Genomic DNA, 14,400 nt, shown 5'->3' with positions numbered 1-14,400 from the left:
CTGAGTTAATGTCTGAAGGCTCCCGACCTGAAACGTCACCTATCCATGTTGTGCCTGACCCGCTGAGTAACTGCAGCACTGTTTGTCGAGCCCCTGTAACGTGTCCCGTGTTGCTTTGCCTGCAGGGAGAAGTTGCCCTGGTACGGACTATGGGTTCTGGTGCTGCTGATGGAACTATCCTGCGTGCTCTGCTGCCCGGACAAGTGCAGCTGCAAAGTTGCGGGCTCACTGTGGTGCATCAAGACGGGCCTGTCCGCCATGCCCCAGCACATCCCGCCAACAACCTCCAGCATCTACGCCTTCGAGAACGCCATCGCCACACTGCGCAGCGAGGACTTTGCCGGCCTCCACGAGCTCAGGCTTCTCCACCTCTCACACAACAAGATCTCGCGGCTGCCCCAGCAGGTCTTCCAGCCTCTCACCCTCCTCTCCAACCTGGACCTGAGCTCCAACCAGCTGACTGAGATTGCCAACGACACCTTCACCGGTCTGAGGGACCTGGAGCGCCTGTACCTGCAGAGGAACAGGATCGCCCATATCCATGCGGCCGCCTTCCAGGGCTTGGTCAGGCTGGTGGAACTCAAGCTGCAGGACAACCAGCTCCACCGCATCCCACCGCTGCAGCTGCCCACTCTCCTGCTGCTGGACCTTAGCAGGAACAGCATCCCGGCCACGCAGTTCAGCTCCATCTCCTTGCCCGAGCTGGAGTTCCTGGGCTTGGCGGGCTTGGGGCTGGGCACCATGGACGAGGGGATGTTCGGGGGCATGGGGAGCCTTCAGGAGCTGGACCTCTCGGACAACCAGCTGGTGGGCGGGTTGGTTGCGCTGCAGGGCCTGGGAGAATTGACCTCGCTCAGCCTGCGAGGCAACAAGCAAATATCCCAGCTGCGGAGCCACGACTTCCAGCAGCTCAGGGGCCTGCAGAAGCTTGACGTTAGCGGCCTGAGTCTCACCACCATCCCCCGGGACTTCCTGGACCTCTTCCCCAAACTCCGCAGCCTGGCCGCTGCTGAGAACCCCTACAACTGCGTGTGCCAGCTGGGCTGGCTGGTGAAGTGGGCACGGGCCAATACACCTCTCCTCCAGAGGCGCGACGAGACCCGCTGCCACTTCCCGCCAGCCTTGTCTGGCAGACCTCTGGTGGGTCTGTCTCTGGGGGACATGGGTTGCCCCACCACCAGCTCCCCCGTTGACCGAACCACCACCACCCCCTGGCACCCACCCACCACGGGGACAGGCCCGACGCTGGGTATCGGCCCAACGTTGGCACAGGGCCGATCTTCACCCTTCGGGGGCAGGGTGACCCCTGGAGCCACTGAAACCGTGGGCATCGAGAGGGAGAGAGCCTGCCTGCCCACGGACTGCCTCAACGGTGGCACCTGCCAGACAGACGGGAGCGGGCACAGGGTCTGCCAATGCCAAGCTGGTTTCCATGGGGACCTCTGCCAGATGGGGAACAATGTTCTCGATCTCCAAAGTCCTGACAAAAGGCTGGTCAACATCAGTCACATAACCAGCACGTCCATCACACTGGAGCTGGCAGCTTTCAGACTGGCCCCCGTCTACTACAAGGGCCTGCGGCTGACCTACAGGAACTGGTCGGGCCCCGACCCGCGGCCCGTCTCCCTCAACATCCCCACCTCCCTGCAGGCCTACAGCATCCGGGGACTGCGGCCCAACTCCACCTACCAGCTGTGTGTGGGGGCGCTGGGGGAGAGTGAAGCCAGTGAGGGGCCCTGCACCGTGGTACAGACCCTGCCCGCCACCCAGCTGGCTCCCTTCGTCCACGACCTGGCCCCGGGGCTGAGCGGGGTACTCTGGCCGGCCCTGGCTGGCACGTTACTGATCGCGCTACTGGCCGCCACTGCTCTTTGCTACTACCGCAGAAAGCTCATCAAGAAAAGCTCAAGACCAGGGCAGGACCTGGAGGGGATCAGGCCCTGTCTCCAGGAGGGACCCACCCCCCCCGATGAGTCGAAGGAAGCGGAATGCCTCGCTCTGCAGAGCGGACTGTCCTTGATCCAAGAGCCCGAAAGCAAGGGTCCCATTGCCTTATGACCCTCAGTTCCAGACCTGAACTCAGCTGTGATACTCTGCGCTTCAACCAAAGCCCACCGCCGGGGGCCACATGCATGGCCTCCCACTCCAAGTATATCCAGCAACTTCCGGGCCTAGTTAATCCAGTCCGGGATTTCCATGCCACACATTGCAGTCCAGGGTCCTGATGAAAGTCAAGTCACAAGGAGGGATTCGGACTTCCAATGCATGGCTGTATATATCACTGTGGCCACCCTTTCCATTCAGACACCTCTCAGCGTGCATCAATATGTGGCTTTCCATGGCCTGTTGCACGCCAGCCCTGGCCAGTACTGACCAATATAAACTTGCCCTGGAGGACGCATCACCCTTCCCCAAGGGTGCCAGTGCATAAGCCCTCCCATTAACTACTGTAAATTGCCGCACACACATTGTATATATTTGTAAGCAAATAAATATTTTTCTACAGAACAGATATCTGGGCTGCGTTTTCCTGCGTTACAGAATCGGGCCTCGACTGCAGGGAATGGCATACAAGGAGAGAGAGGGAAGAGTGTGGGAGCTGGGAGCAATGTCCCACATCCCACAATGACAAGGGGGGGCAATAAACTACTGGCACAAGGAACTGCAGATGCGGGTTTACAAAAAAAGACACGCAGTAGGTCAGGCAGCATCTCTGGTGGAAAATGGATAGGTGATGTTCCATGTTGGGATCGATCTTAAGCCTGAAGACCCGACACGTCACCTACCCATGTCCTCCTGAGATGTTGCCTGAGCCACTGGGTTACTCCAGCACTGTGCTGCCTATGAACAGCTTGTCTATTCAGCACGGGGACAGCCTCGAGTTATCACGGGAATCTCAAAGGCACATCCTCCCTCCAACTCCGGCTCCAAGGAACACAGGTCTGCATTTATAGATTTCTGAAGCACAAAACCACAAGCAAAGGAAGGAGGAAGAGACAGAGAGAGTACAAGGTCAACTCTACTCCAAAATGTGGGCTGCAAGCTGTAACTTCTCAAAAGTGTGTGGCGGTCTGATTCAAAGCAGCCCTGTAAAGCCAGCATTACAGCAAGGCAGTCATGCCATGCATGGGGGATGATAAATGTCAGAGAGCCCTTCCCAGCTGACAGCTGACACTGAACAGGGGCAAGGGGGGAGAGATAAGGAAACAAGGAAACCTTGCTTGGATAGGACTCCTCAGTTTCAGCATTCCACCATCAATGCAAGAGGATCTGTAGTCACTGCAGTAACAGAGGGAGTGCAATAGCCCAGCCTGTGCACAGCAGACTCCCCCCTAAAGCCCAAGTAGTAACGCAGAACCGATGCACGGACTTGAGCATTGAACTGTCACCAGTTTTTGGTCCCATATCTGAGGAAGGATGCGCCGGCGTTGGAGACGGTCCAGGGGAGGTTTACAAGAATGATCCCGGGGATAACTGGGTTAACGTATGAAGCGTTTGACAGCACTGGGCCTGTACTCGCTGGAGTTCAGGACGATAAAGGGGGGGATCTTATTGAAACCTACCGAATAATGAAAGGCCTGGATAGAGTGGACGTAGAGAGGATGTTTCCAGTAATGGGAGAGTCTAGGACCAGAGGGCACAGCCTCAGAATAAAAGGACTTACCTTTGGAATGGAGGTGAGAAGGAAATTATTTTTGCCAGAGGGTGGTGAATCTGTGTAATTCATTGCCACAGACGGCTGTGAAGGCCAAGCCGTTGGATATTTTTAAAGCGGAGATTGATGAGCAAGTCTGTCAAAGGTTATGGGGAGGAGGCAGGAGAATGGGGTTAAGAGGGAAATCTAGATCACCAATGATTAAATGGTGGAGTAGACTCGATAGTACAAATGGCCTAATTCTGCTCCTATGTCCTATGATCTTATGGACCTGAAACATCAGCTTGCATGTCCTGCCTCCACAGATGCTGCCTGGCCTGCTGAGTTCTTCCAGCATCATGTACCTCCTCATTTACTAGCACAGCATGTTGAATGAATATCCACTTGGGGCACTGGGAAGAGATGGGGGGGGGGATTGGTGGGTGTTACATAAAACAGGAGAATTCAATAATCATACCGTTGGGTTAAGCACTACCCAAGTGGAAAGAGGTTTTAAAGGAGGTACAGAGACAGGTGCCTAGCTCCACCCTGGGCCTGCTCTGATAAACCTCCAACTACAACCTCACTGACAAAGCTTCAGCGCAAGGCAGGTGATACTGGTTTTCAGTCTGAAGGAGGGTTCCGACCCAAAATGTCACCCATTCTTTTTCTCCAGAGATGCTGCTTGACCCACTGAGTTACTCCAGCATATTATATCAATCTTAGGTGCTACTAGAATGCAGATATCCTTTTTTGTGTGTATGTGTTGTCACCAGAGACCATGCCCAAGGCACTGCAACGGAGGGGGCCAACTCTTCAATAAAACTCCTGCACTCTGTGGGAAGGCAATGGTTACAGACTCAGAGCAAAAACAAGGGAAGTTATTAATACGATTGACAGTGGCCTGATTTCAGACGTTGGTAATGAGATTATTTAACTAGCTCACACAACCCAGCTGCCCCACACAAGGGGCAGCACCACATCAGGCAGAGAATAATGAAACCAGCTGAGAATATTTCATCCTTTGAATAGCACGGTTCTGATCTGCTTCTAGGGCAGATCAGAGCAGAAAAATACATGCTTAGCTGCTGCACAAATACAGATCTGCAGGCAGAACTTGATACCACTGCCTTAGGAACCATTAGAACCAAATGTTTACTGGAGGGGTAGTTTTCAGAAGGATCTTAAAGAGTTATTCAGCTGAGAAATAAAGCCATCGGCCCACCACATCCATGTTGGCCTTTTTACCCATCTCCATTAATCCCGCTTGCCTGCATTAGGGTCATGTTTGTCTAGGCCATGCCCATTTAACACCATTTCTTCCTGAATCGCATTCCTGATATCAATGACTTTCTATGTACAAAATCTACCCCTCAGACCTCCTTTAAACTTGCTCCTACCTTAAACCTATGCCCTCTTGTTTTTGATATCCCTCCCATGGATAAAAGGTTCAAATTATCTCTTGTATTTGCTCATAATCTTATACACTTCTATTAGGTCGCTGAGTTGCTCCAGCACTTTGTGTCAGTACCGCTCTATATTCTAGATGTCTCACTACAATCCATGTACACAACATTCACTACCCTGCTTTCATCAATCTCCTCAAGTTACCTCCTCAAAAACCTCAACCAAGTTAGCGATGCAGCATTTCCCTTGTGTGGAGCCATGCTGATTATCCCCTAAGGACTATCCATGCTCCTTGCTCCCTCCACTCCAGTTCCCTCTTGGATTAGAGGAAATTGAGCCAAAGGTGGATAAATGGACTAGGGTGGATGGGGCATTCTGGTCGGCAGGGAGGAGTTGGGGTGAGGGGCCTGTTTCCGTGCTGGGTGACTGTGGCTCGCTCTGCTGACCCCACGCACAGCCTTTCATTTACCTCGAGACGTATCAGATACGGGGTGGTGTTGAAACGAAACGTTTCTCCTCACACTGGGGCCATTGTCTGGACACAGCTGGCACTGGTTTGCCCCCGGGCTGCACACCTGATTTCTATTTCATAATCTGGAGTATTTTTTCAAATGCCAATAATTACAACCAAGAAACCTGCAATTGTGCTGTTTCAAGGATTAGTTCAGGAATTTCCATGAATGTTCAAATCTGTTCTGAAAATTAAGGATCTTTTTACATTGATTACAACCCCTGCTGTGCAAGAATTTCTTGCTGAAATAGTTTAAAGAAGCAACTCTTTTGGGACTATACTTGCCCTAGGGTGTTTCTGAAAAGCGCTTCTCAAAATAAACTATTGGTGATTGGTTTCAGATTCTTCAGCTGGCATTCATCAAGCCAGTCACCTCTCAAAACTCACCACGACCGCCATGTTAGGGGTCATGTCTCAATCTGCCTTCAGGGACCGTCTCACAATCACAGGTCATAGAAATATAGAAAATAGGTGCAGGAGTAGGCCATTCGGCCCTTCGAGCCTGCACCGCCATTCAATATGATCATGGCTGATCATCCAACTCAGTATCCTGTACCTGCCTTCTCTCCATACCCCTGATCCCTTTAGCCACAAGGGCCACATCTAACTCCCTCTTAAATATAGCCAATGAACTGGCCTCAACTACCTTCTGTGGCAGAGAATTCCAAGGATTCACCACTCTTTGTGTGAAAAATGTTTTCCTCGTCTCAGTCCTAAAAGATTTCCCCCTTATCCTTAAACTGTGACCCCTTGTTCTGGACTTCCCCAACATCGGGAACAATCTTCCTGCATCTAGCCTGTCCAACCCCTTAAGAATTTTGTAAGTTTCTATAAGATCCCCCCTCATTCTTCTAAATTCTAGCGAGTACAAACCGAGTCTATGTGGAGGTCAGAACAGACCTCCACATCACCGAAGATAGACACAAAAAGCTGGAGTAACTCAGTGGGACAGGCAGCATCGCTGAACTTCTGAAGAAGGGTCTCGACCCAAAACGTCACCCATTCCTTCTCTCCAGAGATGCTGCCTGTCACGCTTAGTTTCCCCAGATTTTGTGTCCATCTTTGGTTTAAACCAGCATCTGCAGGTCCTTCCTACACCACCTCTCTATTCTCAGTACTCTAATAGAGTTAGAGGATCATAGATGACTGAAAAAAACAGAGGTATGGATTATCTTCAGACTTGATCACCCTGACAATTCCTTCTTCTCCCTGCTCCGGGCAGGCAACACATACAGAGACTTGAAGTGCGCACCACCACCTGCTTCTTCCCCTCTGTTATCAGGCTTCTGAACGGTCTTTCCACAAGTTATGGTACTGTCCAATCCATCTCTAATCCTTTTCGGATATTGGAATTTGTCCATGAAATTGTTGACACAAGGAACTGCAAATGCTGATATACCAAAAAAAAAACAAAGTACTGAAGTAACAGTGGGTCAGGCAGCATCTCCGGAGAATATCAAAATGTCCCCTTCCGTGTTCTCCAGATGCTGCCTGGCAAGCTGAGTTACTCCAGCACTTATGTCTTTTTTTTTTGTCTATGGAACTGCTGCGCCACAATACTGGGAACTATATACTGCACTCTGTATCTTCCTCTTTATTCTACCTATTGTACTTGAGTTTGACATGATTGTATTTGCATATAGCATTACTTGATCTGATTGGAGAGCATGCAAAACAAAGCTTTTCACTGCACCTAGGTGCACGTACAATAATAAACCTAAAAGTTTGATATTTGCGCTATTCATGGGTCTGATCCTAATTTCAATGCAAAGCAGAGAAGAGGGAGGGAATGACCAAGATACATCTCAATCTCAGTATAAAAATTAGTTAAAGATTAGCGCTCTCAATGTATGGCAGAGCTAATTGCCAACTAATCTCAATACATAGTTTTGGCACATTCAAAATAGGACAGAGTCAGGGATCACCTCCCGATGGTATTGGTTCATTATTGCCATGTGTACTGAGGTAGTCGACTTTTGCTTACGTGCTATCCAGTCAAGTCCGACCACATTGCACACGAGTACAACAAAGCCAAACACAAGCACAACAGGAAGTGTAGAGAGAAAAATACTAGAATGTAGAGTATCATGTTACAGCGTTGTAGAGTTGCAATTACAGAGGAAAAAGTCCAACAACAGCAAAGGGGTAGATTGGAAGACTGTCAGCACTCGAGGATGTTGCCAGGACCTGAAGGCCTGAGCCACAGGGAGAGGTTGGGCAGGCTCGGACTTTATTCCTTGGAGTGCAGGAGGCTGAGGACTGATCTTATCGAGGTGTGTAAACAGGAGGGAACAGAACACTCCATCACTTTGTATCTTTTTTTTTAAACCAGACATCTTCCTAGTCATGTGACCTTCCACTCACCTGAGGGAGCAGGTGGCAGCAGAGTTGATATCTCATCTGATATTACCCCTCCAGCTCAGAGGAGCACAAATCAGCTGATTAACATGTTTTTGGGAACTGCCCACACTTTACCTCAAAGACGTTTAGAATTCATCAGACGGATGGCACTGTGATGCAGCGGATAGAGCTGCTGTCCCACAGCGTCGCAGACCCAGGTTTGATCCTGACCTTGGGCTGCTGTCGGTGTGGAATTTGTACATTCTCCCAGTGACCACGTGGGTTTCCTCCAGGTGCTCCGGTTTCCTCCCACATCCCCAAAGACTTCTGGGTTTGTAGGTTAATTGCCCTCTGTAAATTGCGCCTAGTGTGTTGTGAGTGGATGCAAAAGTGGGATAACACAGATCTAGTGTGAACGGGTGATCGATGGTCGGCAGAGACTCAGTAAGCTGAAAGGCCTGTTTCCATGCTGTATCTCCAAACTAAACTAATTTGTTTCTCCTTTTCTCTCTCTTTTTAAAAATATTTATTTTATTAGAAGCAATTGTACAAAGAGAAAGAAATCTACATAACAGTTATACAATTTTCATACTGCTTCAATGTTAACATTTTATAAACTAATAACTAAATCGGAAAAAAAAAGGAAAAAAAGGAAAGAAAGAAAAAGAAAAGAATTTCGAGAAAGACACGAAAAAGAAAAAAGAAAAACCCCAGAACTAACGAAGAAGTGACAAAGCGGATTAGTATCCCACTGCCCTTCCATACGCCCGCTCACCCCACCCTAACGTCGGATTTTCCTTTTCTCTTTTTGAAGAAGAATGCTTTGTAACCGAGTAACCTTGTTTAAATTCAGAAAGATTTTAATTTATGTAATACACAAACAGGAAATATTTCAATTACGGAGAATTGTAGAAGATGAAATTGTATTCAAATGAGAGCCCGGAGCCGATTTACCAAGAAAACCCCTGAAGGCTCGTTCATTCATTCGGCTGCACATTAATTCAATAGACCGGGATAATCATTCATCAACATCAAGGCTCAAAACAGGATCTCAGGGATACTTTGCACAGAGTTATTTCTTTGAACAGATAAACATACAAGATACCACCTCCTTGCTCAAGATTCCCAAAATACATGAGTTGTACCAGAAATCTGAGACACTTAACAGGTGTGTGTGTGTGTGTGTGTGTGTGTGTGTGTGTGCGCATGTGGCGTGTGTGTGCGTGCATGCGGTGTGTGTGCATGCGTATGTGTGCGTGTGTATGCGGCATGTGTGTGTGCGTGTGTGTGTGTGGGTGTATATGCATGCGGCATGTGTGTGCATGCGGCATGTGTGTGCGACATGTGTGTGTGTGCGACATGTGTGTGTGTGTGTGTGTGTGTGTGTGTGTGTGTGTGTGCACATGCGGCGTGTGTGTGTAGGCTGCAACCTTTCACACAGTTGCTCATCATACGTCTGAACGGATATTTCCATTTTAAATATTTTTGTCCCAATATAAACAGCCTACATTCTCTGTTTGGTTTTGTCAGCTTTGTTAATTCTGAAACTTTTAACAATTTGCTGTTGGGTTGATCTGAAACTTCCACAGATATCAACAAGACAAAATAATCTTGAACTGGATAAGGTGGGCATGCATTGTTGTGGCGGTGGAAAGTATTGATCAGACTGTGGCATTGAGACCCACACAACAGACAAGACTTGTGTTGGCGAAACTATTTGTTGCACAAAATATTTTGTGGGTGTTGCTGAGGCGGCCAGGGTCAAGTACGCAGAGTTTGAGACTGATGGTTTATTCTTTACTCCTAAACTAAGGTTGTTTTCATTTATACTTGAAGTTTCCAAAATTACTGTGAAATGTATTCACAATGACTCAGTTACTGGTTTCATCCACTGTCATGCAAAAGCTCACTTGGAAAACAGGGACATAAGTACAAGATATGGGGACCAGTCATTTAAAAGTGAAAAGGTACATAGAATGTTTTTCCCCCACAGAGGGAGGCAAATCTGTGGAACTCTCAGTGGCTGGTGGAAGCTGGATCGTTAGAAGTATTTAAAGTCGGGAGTAGGGGGGGAATGAATATTTGATAGATTGATGAATAGAGGAATGGCACAACAGAGGGGAGATGAGGGCAGTGTTGACCAGCCACGATCACACTGAATGGAGGGGCAGGCTTAAGGGGCCTATTCCTGCTCCTATTTCTGTAGGAAGGAACTGCAGATGCTGGTTCATATCGAAGATAGATACAAAATGCTGGAGTAACTCAGCGGGTCAGTTAGCATCTCTGGAGAAAAGGAAAAGGGAATGTTTCCGATCGAGACCCTTCTTCAGGCCCTGCTTTCTGATGTTTTCTTGCCAAATGTGTTTTCTTCTCTGCAGCAACGCAGAAGGCTATTCAACTGTACAAATCATCAAAGCCTGATGCTGCTTGTAGCAAATGCCAGGCGTGTGCGGGTGTTTGTGGAGGGTGCAATGCATTGAGATGAGGCTCAGGGGCTCAGGCTGGCCCTATTAAAGGGCATTAGCTATACGGAGAGGTTGGAAAATCTTGGAGTGTTTTCTCTGGAGCATCAGATGCCAAGGATAGACCTAGAAGGTGTTTATAAAATGATGAGCGGAACAGATAGAGTAGATAAGTCAGACTCTTTCCCTCTCGGGTAGAAGACTAGAGGGCATAGATTTAAGGTGAGAGGGGCAAGGTTTAAAGGAGAGGTTGGGGCAATTTTGTTTTTTGTTTTACCCCAGAGGGTGGTGGGGGCATGGAACACACTGCCTGGGGATTTGGCATCATGTACGACACAGACATTGTGGGCCGAAGGGCCTGTTCCTGTGCTGCACTGATCCCTTCTGCCTGCTTGACTCGCCCTCAACAATCTACCTGTTGCAGATACACTTTGTGGTGGTGGTGGTGGGGGATGCTTTTCTGATTGGAAGTCTGTGACCAGTCCGTATCTGGAATGAGCTGCCAGAGGAGACTATAGGAAACAATTATGATTTTTACATGGAACATATTACAGCACAGGAGCAGTCCCTTCGGCCCACAATGTCCATGCTGAACGTGACGACAAGTTAAACGAATCTCCTCTGCCTGCACGTGATCCATATCCCTCCATTCTCTGCATATCCACATGCCCATCTAAAACTTCCCAAATGCACTATCGTATCTGCGTCCCCCCCCAGCAGTCGATGTATCAGAGTGAACTCATGTGCAACCCTCTCCCCCATCCCAGGTACGTCTGTCGCATCTGTCCCCACCTCTACCCCTCTGCCAATTGCAAGAGCAGCCATTTATCCAGTCTGTTCGTTCTCATTCCCCATATACAGGTCAACATATTACCTCCAAGCCAGGAGCTCCTACCTTGTGTTGTAATGTTATACCCACCCTGGTGTGGGTGTGTCAGGATGAACACATCACTCACCTCTGAGCTGTGTCGATGGTCAGGGTGCTGAGAGGCGCGGTGAACTTCCGTACGTCCCACAGCCTGGCTTGTCGCTCACGCATCTGTGGAGACACGGAGGGCAGAGGAGATGAGTGAGGATGGCCCAGAGCCGCTGCCCAGCAACGCACCGCATGCATGGCTGGGCACGGGCCGCAGGTTGATGCTGTGTGCCGAACCTCCCAGATGTGTAGAGGTGAGGGGCAGATGTTAGAGCAGATCCAGATTCCAACACTCCCATCGCACTTCAGCAACACAGAACAGTACGGCACAGGAACAGGCCCTTCAGCCCACAATGTCCCTGTCACCCATGGTGCCAAGTTAAACTAATCTCCTCTGCCTACACGTGATCCATATCCCTCGATTGACTGCATATCCACCGGGTGGCGTCAGCAATGACTGCCTCGCCAACAGTCTGTCTGTCCCTTCCTTCTTTGTGTCTGTTTTATGTGTGTTAAATGTATGTGTTTCAGTGTTCTTTAGCTTGTTTTGTGTGTTTGGAGGGGTGGGGGTGGGGCAACTTTTTCCAATCTCTTTTCTCGACGGAGATGTGATTTGTTCCATATCGTATCTCCGTTCGCACTGCGACCCAACATCGTGGAGTCGGCGGCCTTTGCTGGAGATCGTCCGGGAGCTCCATTGCGGGACTTACCATCACGGAGCTCGCGATCCCTGTCTGGGGATCATCTTTGGGGCTCCAACCGTGGGAGCTTGCGAGACTTTAACATCGCGGAGCCCCCGGACTCTGGTAGAGACCGACATTGGGGATTTCAAGCAGCAGGAGTTTCGACTGCCTCGACGGGGGAGTTTCGATCCGGCTGCAGATGGTTCGACTGCCCTGACCGTGGAAGAATAAAGAGGAAGGAGATTGGACTTTATTGCCTTCCATCACAGTGAGGGATGTGGGGAATCTGCTATGGTGGATGTTTATGTTAACTTTTATGTAGTTGTACGTCTTGTTGCTTTTTTTTTTTAGTATGGCTGTATGGTAATCTGAATTTCACCGTACCTTAATTGGTACACGTGGCAATAAACCGACCTTGAAACCTTGACATCCGTGTGCCTATCTAAAAGTGTAGAAAGGAACTGCAGATGCTAGTTTACACCGTAGACACAAAATGTGGAAGTAACTCAGCGGAACAGGCAACATCTCTGGAGAGAAAGAATAGGTGACGTTTCGGGTCGAGACCTTTCTTCAGACCGAGTCAGGGGAGAGGGAGACTAGAAATATGGACTGGTAAGGTGTGAAAATGACAGATCAAAACGGACGATAAGGAAATGTAGACTGGTTTATTGTTAGCCGAGGGGAAGGTGACAACGAGGCATACAATCAGTAAAATTAATCAGAAAGATAGTGAAACTAGTCGGAGAACTAGGGTTCTTGTTCTTGTTCTTGGTTCTTGGTTTCTTGGTCCTCCGAAATATTCCAAATGGAATTGAAACTGGAGGTGGTGAAGGGAGGGCTTAAGCCAGAAAGGGTTATTGGGAAGAAAGAGCTACTTTAAAGGGTGGGGGAGGCATGGGGAGATAGGGGGAAAGCACGGGTGGGCGGTAAGCTGCCCAAGCGAAATATGAGGTGCTGTTCCTCTAATTTGCATTGGGCCTCACTCTGACAGTGGAGGAGGCCCAGAACAGAAAGGTCAGTCTGGGAGTGGGTGGGGGTTCAAATGTTTTGCACATGGGAGATTGGGTAGGCCTAGGCAGACTTATTTGGTGTCTATCTAAAAGCCTCTTAAACAGCACAATCGTATCTGCCTCCATCTGCACGTCCATCACTTCTGCCCCACCTCCACTCCTCTGTTCACCCACTGCCGACCCCAAGACTAGCCAATTATCCTGCCTGTTATGTAGAAACAAGGAACTGCAGTTGCTGGTTTACACAAAAGGACACAGAGTGCTGGAGTAACTCAGCGGGTCAGGCAGCATTTTCTGGAGATGTTTTGGGCTTGATTTTCCTCATGTATGGTATGCTTTGACTGGATAGCAGGCAGTCAAAGCTTCTCACTGTATCTCGGTACCAGAAACAACAATAAAACACCAACATCACATACAGTACTTCCTCCCCTTAATCATCTCTCTCCAGAATTCCTTGAGTCATACATTGCTGGTTTCTAAAAATATCCCAACTCTCTAGCTGGCCACTAATCTTCACATTATATGTTTATTTTTCAATTTGATACTATCATTATCATCCTGTTAGCTGCTGATGAAGATAAAGCATCTTTGTAGCGCCTTGCTCTCTCATTGGAAAATCGTTGCAGAGATTTATGAAATGTCTCCTTAAATGTCTTCAGATGCCAAACTGCCGGTTTACTCTTTAATCTCTTTTACCACTTCTCTTATGCCAAATATGTCCTTGTAATTGTTTTTGTACTAGTTTTGAATGCTAGTTTCACACCAAGTTTATCGCTCTCACACTGAAGCTGAAATTTTACCAAAGTTAGATAACTCTTTCCTAGAGGGTCTTTTACGGAGATATCTTTCTGAAATGTTCTCTCCTGAAGTATATTTGTGCAGTAGACAGTTTTTTACATCAATCCAACACTTTTATATTGCCAGTCTACCTTTAAAAGATTTCAGGTTCATTTAACTACTCAAATTCAATTTTTCCCAAAGCCCACTGTGGGATTCGAACTTCTGCCTTGGATCAATGACTTCACTTACTAACACAGAAGGCATCTGATCAGTCCCATCTCTCTGTTCATATCAAGATCCTCTCATACAATTTTCAGTGCCAAACGCACCCACTGACACTGCTTTAGAATGAGGGCCATCCAGAGGAACCACTCCTGACTGCACCTCGAAGATGTGCGGAGGGTGGTATGTGTACAGGACCAGTTGCCAAAGGAAGAGGTTGAGGCAGGTACAACAACAACAACATTTAGACAGGCACGTGGATGGGAAAGGTTTCCCCCACACTCATCCCCCGATGCACCCCATAACCTCCCCAGTCACCCCGTTCTTTCCCCTCTGCCCTCCTCCTTTTCCCCCACGTCCCTCCCCCTGGCTTTACACGTCACTGCCTTTTCTCTCATTACTCCTATTCATCTCCTTCACTTCCCCCATACAACA

General features: G+C 48.6%; 2 protein-coding genes across 2 annotated transcripts in view; one reads left to right on the top strand and one right to left on the bottom strand.

Annotated features, from left to right (window-relative positions):
- Positions 1–2,512, top strand: part of vasna (vasorin a) — a 10,289-nt gene extending 7,777 nt beyond the window's left edge. The window contains exon 2 of the mRNA XM_055651511.1: positions 126–2,512. Coding sequence (XP_055507486.1) covers positions 126–2,058 — 1,933 coding nt within the window. The 3' untranslated portion in view covers positions 2,059–2,512. The remainder of the gene's footprint in view (positions 1–125) is intronic.
- The window catches only part of coro7 (coronin 7), a 66,296-nt gene that overhangs the window by 38,929 nt on the left and 12,967 nt on the right, over positions 1–14,400 (bottom strand). The window contains 1 exon segment of the mRNA XM_055651505.1: positions 11,311–11,393. Coding sequence (XP_055507480.1) covers positions 11,311–11,393 — 83 coding nt within the window.

This window comes from Leucoraja erinacea, chromosome 20 (genome assembly GCF_028641065.1).
Source record: "Leucoraja erinacea ecotype New England chromosome 20, Leri_hhj_1, whole genome shotgun sequence".
In the NCBI taxonomy this organism is placed as follows: domain Eukaryota; kingdom Metazoa; phylum Chordata; class Chondrichthyes; order Rajiformes; family Rajidae; genus Leucoraja; species Leucoraja erinaceus.
This window is presented reverse-complemented; position numbering and strand designations above follow the sequence as displayed.